The sequence below is a fragment of the Malus domestica genome, chromosome 06, assembly GCF_042453785.1.
Source record: "Malus domestica chromosome 06, GDT2T_hap1".
NCBI lineage: Eukaryota > Viridiplantae > Streptophyta > Magnoliopsida > Rosales > Rosaceae > Malus > Malus domestica.
In genome coordinates, this window is record NC_091666.1 from 8,813,799 (window position 1) to 8,823,162 (window position 9,364).

Here is a 9,364-nt window from a genome sequence, read left to right on the forward strand (position 1 = left end):
TTTGTGAGTGAAGCATGTAGTTTGAGGTAGTGTTCCCTTAATTTCCCGAGTGAGGAAAACTTCTCGGTTGGAGACTTGAAAAATCCAAGTCACTGAGTGGTTGTGAGACTGCCAAGTATTAAGGTGCAGTAGCATATGGTGGGAGTCCCCCAAGTCTTCAGGCGAAGAGAGTTGCCGAATGAGGTGTCTCGCTTGTTACTAATTTGTCAAAGTAACGAATCCTTGTTTCGATGTCACACATTCGCATATGCCTTGTCTAAAAATATTTCCAACTTTTGTGTGTTTGATGCTGCATGCTATTGACTAGACAAGATCAAGTGCAATTAGTAGCTTTTCTCTCTTTTTCATCTTTTTCTTTGGTGGAATTGCTTTTCGTTTCCACTAATCAGCCTGAGTGGATGCAAGATAACACCATTCTCTATAGCTCAGATCGCAAAGTCGTCTTCATGAAAGTTGTTCCTTATATTGTGAACTACAACATCTCCAAATTTGAGATCCATCGGAGTAGTACAACTCCAGAAATTCAGGTATGATGAGTAACTGTTCATCAATTTTCTGTTAACCCGTCAGACTTGTTGTGAGCTTCTAAACTCCATTTTTTCTTGTTCATCTCAACATACTTTCTTCATCGAAGTTGTTCCTTAACTTGTGAACTACAACATATCCAAATTTGAGGTCCCTCGGAGCAGTATAACTCCAGAAATCCAGGTATGATGAGTGACTGTTTATCATTTGTCTGTCAACCCGTCAGATTTGTTGTGAGCTTTGAAACTCTATTTTCTCTTGCTCAGATCAGCATGCTTTCTTCATTGAAGTTGTTCCTCAGCTTGTGAACTACAACATATCCAAATTTGAGATCCCTCGGAGCTGTATAACTCAAGAAATTTAGGTATGATGAATGACTGGTTATTATTTTTCTGTCAACCCGTCAGATTTGTTGTGAGCTTCGAAACTCCATTTTCTATTGTTCAGATCAGCATGCTTTCTTCATTGACGTTGTGCCTCATCGTCTCTTTCATAACATATCAAAAATTCAGAATGAACTAATGGTTAAATATTTCCAGATCTTCGAAACATCATAGCAGCTTCGAAATCTGCAAGAATCCGACTGTCATGTTTGGAGCTTCAACACTTTAATTTCCGTCGCTCAAACAGAAATGGTTCCTTCTTGAAAGTTGTTCATATGCTCAAAAACTATAGGGTGTCCAAAATTCAGCTCCATTGGAGAAGAGCAGAGGTTGCAGAAATTTGATAGATGAAAGGAGGCGGAAGAGGGAGAGAAAGAAAAAGTCTCTTGGGTTGGATTTCTATTTTGGGGCAGATTCCAAGTTTTGTAGCACCTTCATTATTGATGAATTGCTTGTACTTTTGTCCATTATGAAACTTGGGACTTTGGCTTGTTGTTGGATCTATTATAATATGTTTGGGAACATATATAAGTGAATAAATAAGAAGGAAAATTTTGGGCCCTTGTGGGTGTAAAACAAAAAATGTTTATGTTTACCCAAGTGTTTTTGTACAAGTTCAAGGGCATCTTGGGTTTTGTGAACAAAATTTGTTTATTTGGAGCAAGGTTTTGTGTTGAAGCTTTGTAGGTGAAGCTTTGGAGGTGAAGCTTTGATGGTGAAGCTTTGTAGATGAAGCTTTCTGGGTGAAGCTATGTAGGTGAAGCTTTCTAGGTGAAGCTTTTTTAGGTGAAGCTTTGTAGGTGAAGCTTTTTTAAGTGAAGCTTTTCGGGTGAAGTTTTTTGGGTGAAGCTTTGTGGGTGAAGCTTTTTAGGTGAAGCTTTGTGGGTGAAGCTTTTTTAGGTGAAGCTGTTTGGGTGAAGCTTTTTGGAGGTGAAGTTTTTTTTGGGTGAAGCTTTTTTAGGTGAAGCTTTTTGGGTGAAGCTTTGATGGTGAAGCTTTGTAGATGAAGCTTTCGAGGTGAAGCTTTGATGGTGAAGCTTTGTAGGTGAAAGTATGTAGAGGGAGCTTTCTAGGTGAAGTTTTTTTAGGTGAAGCTGTGTAGGTGAAGCTTTTTTAAGTGAAGCTTTTCGGGTGAAGTTTTTTGGGTGAAGCTTTGTGGGTGAAGCTTTTTAGGTGAAGCTTTGTGGGTGAAGCTTTTTTAGGTGAAGCTGTTTGGGTGAAGCTTTTTAGGTGAAGCTTTGTGGGTGAAGCTTTTTTAGGTGAAGCTGTTTGGGTGAAGCTTTTTGGAGGTGAAGTTTTTTTTTTTTTTTTTTGGGTGAAGCTTTTTTAGGTGAAGCTTTTTGCGTGAAACTTTTTGGATGAAGCTTTTTGGGTGAAGTTTTGGAGGTGAAGCTTTTTGGGTGAAGCTTTGTGGGTGAAGCTTTTTAGGTGAAGCTTTGTGGGTGAAGCCTGGAAGTTCTAGTGATGAGGGCTCTTCTAGCTTTAGCTCTAAGTCTGAGTCTGCAATGTCGGAGTCTTCAGGGTCTTTGTTAGAGTCCTGTACTAGAGAAACATTGGATGATCTTCCCAACCGTCAAACTTTAGCTATTGCTAGTTCTTCCTCCATGGCGTTGGGTGAGGGGGTTTCTCCTGATATGTCTTTGCCTCGGCGGAGGCATGGTTATAAGCCTGCGCCATCACCTCAGAGTAAGTCTTCCAAGTATTGGCATTGATCATGTATTTAAAGAAACAATCACGTAGGCCTGCCGTGAAGGCTTTGAGGGCAGTCTTGTCGTCTGCCTCGGCACACCGGGAGTATTCATGGCTGAAGCAGCCAGCATACATACGTAATGACTCGTCTGGCCTCTGGCGGATAGTGTACAGGTCATCTGCAGAGTGCAAGCGATCGGTTTGGAAAATGTGTTGGGAAACAAATAGTTTCCTCAATTCCTCAAATGAGTCTACCGTCTCAGGTGTAAGACGACAATACCAATTTAGAGCTCCGCCAGAGAGGGTGGAGGGGAAGAGAAGACATCGCTCTTCGTCGGTGTGCATCCGGTATGCCATGGTGGACTCAAAGAGGTTAAGGTGCTCAATCGGGTCCTCTTTTCCAATATAAAGTTGCAAGCCAAGCTTCTGCTTTGTCTTTGCTTGAAGGGGGGTGTTGAGGATCCTCCTTGTAAGAGGGCCATGCCTGGGTTGGTTCCAGTCAGGTATTTCAGCCTGACGTTCAGCCTTCAACTTGTTTACTTCCTCAAGAAGTTGTAGGACAAGGGGGTCCTGAGCGGAGTTATGTGCCACTGGAGCTTTCTTTCGTAAATCTCCATCTCCTCTTGGAATTAGGAAGGTTTGATCAAGGGCATGTGATTTTTCCCTGGACTCGCTGTACTGGCTTCCAGGGTATGTCTATCGGAACACCTCTAAGTCCCCTGTACCCTCATGTCTCTCTAGGACTTGTTGCACCTTCCCCAAGTTGGTGGCCGGCTCGGGCCGTGGCAGGGGACCGAGTCTCTCAGACATCCTTGGGTCATTGATCTTTGAGCTTATATGGATGGAATTCTCTCGACGTTGCTTCAGGAAATCCCGACAATCGCGAAAGACGGCTTTCGATCCTTCTGCCCCTTCAGCAAAGAGGTGTCTCCCTCCGCTTCTCATGGTTCGGGTCGAAGCAACTGGGTTAAGAGAAGCCTCATGTTGATTATCAAATCGAGGGGTAATTTGTTCCCTATCAGGGATATCTATGTCGAATGCATGTGACCCTCCATGTTGGAGGGCACCCAGTTGATGGTTGACTTCCACGGGGGCAACAAGCTCGCGTGTCTGAGCTTGCCTAGCTTCGTGAAGTGTCTCGAAGAGCTTCTCATATTGCTCCTGGAGGACCTCATTCCTCATTGCTATCTTGTTGTTCTGAGCTTCCAACTCATCGACTTTAGCTTGAAGAAGAACTCGTTTTCCTTCCTTCTTTCGTTGTTTCGCACTATGTGCAAGGGGGGTGTCATTCTGTGTGCTGTGGCTTCCTTTGCTTCCCATGCTGGAGAGGGATGCCTGATCAAAAGAAAGTGTACGAATGATAGAAACCAGCTTGACACAGCTGAAGAGAGTAGGAATAAGTGTCGTTTCCCACAGACGGTGCCAAATGTTGATGCACAAAATCAGCGAAGACTTTGGTACAACAGAAAGTGTCAGGTTTCGTGACCTTCGCTTGGTTGCTTCGGTCACTAGTGAGGATAAGTACGTAAATGAATAGAGACAGAGAAGCAAACACAGGATGCACGTGGTTCACCCAGATTGGCTACGTCCACGGAGTAGAGGAGTTCTTATTAGTAGTGAAGGGCTTACACAAGTACAAGGGATCAAGCTCTCAATTTAGTGAGTTCTTGTGAATGATTTAACACAAATGGCATTAGCCAATATTGTGGGGGAATGACCCCTATTTATAGAAAAACTTGTAGCTTTGTCACATTGACATGTGTCATGTTATGATTGGTTCTTGATGTCGACACGTGCTGCGCTCTGATTGGCCTCTAATCTTGACACGTGTCGAGTAGTGATTGGCCTCCTGGTCGGAGGGGAACTCTTCTGGGTCCTTGACAGTATAGCGTTGGCCGGTGCTCGGTAGTTTCGGGATTGGTCAAGTATGGTACAAACAGAACGTAAGATCTCTTACTTACAAGTGAAGAGGAATACCACTATACCGTAGTAAAAACGGTTTTGCTTTGTTTTTCATTCGGTCTTCCTTTTTCATTCGGCTACAGTCGCCCCACGTACTGTAAACTTATTTGGAATACTAGGGGTAGACGGTCCTTAATTTGGAGATATTGTATGAACAAGAACTTACATTATGCGAGTATAACAGTAGTATTTTGTGCTAATAAAATAAAGATATGTGTAAGTTTTGTTGTTATAAGTATATTGGTGGTGTTTGAATGAATTTCAACTCAAATGTGGGGTATTGTTGGAAATTTTGAGTAGAATTTCATTGTTCCACATTGCTTACCACAACAAGATTTCCTCACTGTATAAGGTTTTGTTCCTTATAGAAAGTGATTGAAGTGATAGACCTTGGAGACTAAAATTGGGCTTACCCTTGGGGTTGGGCTTTGGAGGTTTCCTCACTTTATAAGGCTTTGTTCCTTATAGAAAGTGATTGAAGTGATGAACCTTGAAGACTAAAATTGGGCTCACCCTTGGGGTTGGGCTTTGGGGTGTAATAATTAATTGATAATTAATATATAATTAATTATTTTTAATTAATTTCGAATTTAATTAAATTATTTTTTATTTGAACGGACTTATCTTTTCAGATAAAGTCTGAAGTCAATGAAAAACGCAGAGAACACTACACCCCATCTGAAGAGATGTCTCCCAACAGTCACATCCCATTCTTATACCTGTTGCGAACATGCATAATCCCATTATATATACATCCGTTTGCATGACATTTAGAACACAGAAAACACAAATCTCCTTCTATAATCCATAGCATTCTTACTGAGAGTACCACAAGGAAATTCGCCAGAAGTTAAGTTTTCCGGTGTTGGAATTCTAACTTGATCGTTGAATCCTGGTGAAACAGACGTCCAGAGAACTACAAACACAAAGTAGGGGCGAAATTTTTGTTTCAAGGACATTACGGTACGCAAGCCTCGATCTTCAATATTTCTATTTAATATTAGTTCATTGTTTATACACTGTTTATTTATTATCATGCATAAATTATCACAGATTGTTGACATATAGCCAACAAGTTTTTGTTCACATATCTTTATTTTATTGGCATATCATACCATGTGTCTGTTTACCTGTGTAATGCAAGTTGTTCTTTATTGTAGGGCATAATTGCTTCCGACGAAATAAAAGATGAATATGTGCTCCCCTAATCCTCCCAAAGAGTTAACTCTACACGGCCTGTGTTTCTCCAGAGTGGTAGTCACGATGCTTAAGAGAAGTATACCAAAAATAAAGAGGGCAACAAGAAGAAGAATAAGAAGTTGTTTGAAGAGACTGGCATGGTGATGATCCGATATTTATTCTAGTTGTGCTACAAAGCTAAAGGAATTGCTTCTTTGGAAATGGAAGCTTGGTAAGGGATGATTCTAAACTGGCTCCAACATTTCAATACATTCCAAACAAGTAAACAACCATGTACCTTCTGAACTAGATAGAAGTTAGGTTACTAAGTTTTAAGTGATGACCGAGTAGTATTGAAGTGGGCTTTCACTCTCACATTATATATGGGGCTTCAAATCCCCAAACCAACCCCCTTCAATGATGCAAATTTAGAGTTTAACTTGGATAAAATGGTCCATTTGAGGATACAAAGCTCCATAAATGACATGCTAGTGAAAACCAATTTCGTTATTTGTCCACATCATAACTTAATGTTAGTGACATCATCACTTAACGCTAATTGACTCCATCACTTAACATTAGTGACTTAACAAATTTGCATTTTTCAAGACGTTATGTAATTATTTCAAAAGTTTTAAAATGTTATTAGGACCAATTTAAAAATACACAAGAAGGGTGAGTAGTTATCCGTAATTTCCATTGAAATGAAAAGTAGTGTAAGTCTTAAAAAATTTCATATTGTGAAGAACACACATATTGTAACTCTAAAAGAAAAGTGACCACATAATTAATAAACTACATAAACTTAATACAAACGACAATTAATAACCTTAATTAATAAAGCACATAATTCATACACTACATAAACTTAACAATCATATCCACCATCTTCACTTGGTGATGGACTTCATTGAAATGTTGGGATATAGGGTTCAGAGGATTCATCATCTTGAAACATACTCCTTGAGGCAGACTTTCACATAATTTCCTTTTGTTTACCACGTAAGAACTTCTTCCTCTCTGGAGTGTATTTGCTGAGGTCCTTCATCATGAATTCAATTTCAAACCTAGTTTCCTCCCTATCCGAGATTTCCTTCATTTGCAAATGCATTTGGGCCGCTTCTTCTTGGTGAGCGCTATGAGTTTCATTCAATTTTGCAATTCCGATATAAAAGTGTCCACTCATCGGATCTTGGGACTTTGCTTTTCTCTTTGCTTCCTTTTGCTTATCTCTTCCCGGGGGCCTTGCAAAAGAAGGAGATGGGGTCATTTCATCTACACTTTCATCGACACCTTCATCTCCGGTATTTGTCTGTGCAGTTTCACGTTGAAATAATCTTCCCCATTGTTGGTCCGCATCGGTTCCCCACCTCGGACAATCCTTGAGGACGTCCCAAGCATGTTGCAACTTAAAAACTTGATTTTTTGGTGTTACTCTTGTCTTGTAAATTTCCATTGCTTTGTCACCCTATGCAAAAAATACATAAAAATAATTAGTTGCAACATAATATTATGTACATGACAAATAAATTATCAAGAACAAAACTCACAATTTTTGCGGCGCTCCTTCCACTAGCCATGCCAACCACGGCTCTCTCCAAGCTTCCCTTCCATAAAGTGCATGCTTTGTTGATAGTCTTCCACCAATCATAAATACCACCACCATCCCGCCCGCCGCCATTGCAATTTTCTTGAACTTTGCAATGATTTTATCTCACAAAACCTTCTCATTTTGATTTGTGCCAACTGCACCATCTTCGCTAACAGAAACTCATGCCAAGCATAGAGCAACATCTTCCTCACAGGTTGATGCGTAAAATAACTAAACACACAAATTAAACTCTCTTTTTATCAATTGTAGTAAAGTATGTAAGTAGGGATCGTTCTAGGCCGGGGATTATGAGGGATTGCTAAATCACTTGGAAACTGACTTGAAAACGTAAAAACAAAGTTTAAAACACTAACTAGACTCAAAGAATGCAAAACTATACTTTAAAACACTAAAACAAACCAAAAGACTCAAAACAGCCCCTAAACACTCAAAACTACCTTAAAAACACAATCTGGGCAATTTTGGGACTCTCACACAAACTTGGACAAATTTTGGTTTTCTAATGAACTAAAACACTTAAAAACATAATCTAAGACAAGTTCTAATTAATATGACTCAAAGAAATAAGATGGGGTTGATTTTCGACGAAAATAATTAAATTAAGACAAGAACAAAGTAAACAAATTCTTAGACAAATTTGGGTGAATCAAAACACTCTAACACACAACCAAAACAGAAATTAAACACTTTGAAACAATAAAGTAAAAGGGGGATTTTGGTTTTAATGAATTTGAAAACAAAACAACTTTGTAAAACAAAAGAGATTGTAAGTGAATTTGAATGAAACTTATGGATGGAAGATTAGCTAGGAGGTTCTTCTCCACATATATCACACTTGCATACAAAACGATTTCCAGTTGCTTTTCGATAAGCTATGAATACTCAACGCCCCAAATTAACCGTGAATTGCACTAATTAACCCTCAGTTTTTTTCCACAAGTTATTAGGTTGGATGATTGCATACGACAACCCAAAACATTCCCTACAAGTTCCCTACATGAATTGCATAATAGAGATACAAGCAAGAATCATTAAGTTCTATGAAAAACATAAGCATTGACGAGGCACTCGTTACTATGATTTGCATGAAACTTATGCCAAGAGTTTACTTAACGTGATTGTGACTAGCAACCTTCACTACTTGTGAATATAAGTTTATAACGATTAGGTGAAACTCCCTTATATTCTAGCGTCAAATTCATGCATGAAAATTAAGCGTGCACTCTTAACCAACATACACAAATTAGTTTTTATATGAACGGATAAGTAAATTGAATTCACAACTTATGAATCACAACTGGATGTAATCAAATCATATTGCAAGTATGAACATAGTTTCGAATCACCCCCTAACTAAGAGGGGTTTAGTTCCTCATACTCACAAAGCAAAGATACATAAAATTAGACATTAAAATCAAAGGAAAGAAAACACCTAAAATGCTCCAACTTGGTAGCAAGTGCATCCAAGATTCCTCCTTTCCCTTGCTTGCGGCAGATTGGGTTATGGACAGATTTTGGGTAGTTTTATGATGTAGAATGGATGGGGAATGGTATGGAAGGGTTTAGGGTGAGTGTGGAGGAGTGTTTGATGGTTGGAGGGTGGTGGAGAACTAGGCAAAGAGGGTGGAAGAAGGTGGAGTGGCTGTTATGTTTTCTAGGCACTAGAATGGTGTTTTTTGGGTGTTTTGCTTTTTGTGATAAAATGATGAATATGGGGGATCGTCCTTTGGCCAAGGGGTGTAAACATGTATTTATAGGCCCCCAAAAACCTTAGAAAATCAGGTTAGGTTAAGGATGAAATGCATGGCAATTTGTGTGTGTGGTGTGCAATGGTCCAAGGGTGAAAATGAAGTAATGATGCAAAGTGTGAAGGGTAAAATGGAGTGGTGTTGTAGCTAGGGAGCATGAATGATTGTGTACATTGCATAGAGATGGAAAGGGAGGTGAAATGTGTCAACAAATGGGTCAAAGGTGCAACAACATGTGTTGCACATGGCATTGGATTCCAAATGTG

The 9,364-nt window shown here is 39.6% G+C and overlaps 1 protein-coding gene and 1 long non-coding RNA gene across 3 annotated transcripts; one reads left to right on the forward strand and one right to left on the reverse strand.

Annotated features, from left to right (window-relative positions):
- The first annotated feature begins 450 nt into the window (after positions 1 to 450).
- LOC139196998 (uncharacterized) lies at positions 451 to 1,247 on the forward strand. 2 transcript variants are annotated; one of them, XR_011581956.1, is made up of 4 exons: positions 451 to 527; positions 635 to 708; positions 792 to 889; positions 1,065 to 1,247. It is a non-coding gene; the product is annotated as an uncharacterized lncRNA (long non-coding RNA). The 2 variants fall into 2 exon arrangements; XR_011581955.1 differs by lacking the exon at positions 451 to 527 and having other exon boundaries at positions 533 to 708.
- A 5,299-nt stretch (positions 1,248 to 6,546) lies between these two features.
- On the reverse strand, positions 6,547 to 9,075 carry LOC139197260 (uncharacterized). The gene is made up of 2 exons (XM_070824260.1): positions 7,289 to 9,075; positions 6,547 to 7,206 (listed from the first exon to the last, which is right to left on the reverse strand). Exons 1-2 carry the CDS (start codon positions 7,316 to 7,318, stop codon positions 6,715 to 6,717), a joined length of 522 nt encoding a protein of 173 aa, XP_070680361.1. The 5' UTR covers positions 7,319 to 9,075; the 3' UTR covers positions 6,547 to 6,714.
- Between the last annotated feature and the right edge of the window lie 289 nt (positions 9,076 to 9,364).

Excerpts from the sequence above, each read along its gene's own strand:
- LOC139197260 (XM_070824260.1), bottom strand. The coding sequence starts at position 7,318 with ATGGCTAGTGGAAGGAGCGCCGCAAAAATT. Across the intron at positions 7,207-7,288 it reads GAAGGAGCGCCGCAAAAATT|GGTGACAAAGCAATGGAAAT; the intron begins GTGAGTTTTGTT and ends TTTTTTGCATAG.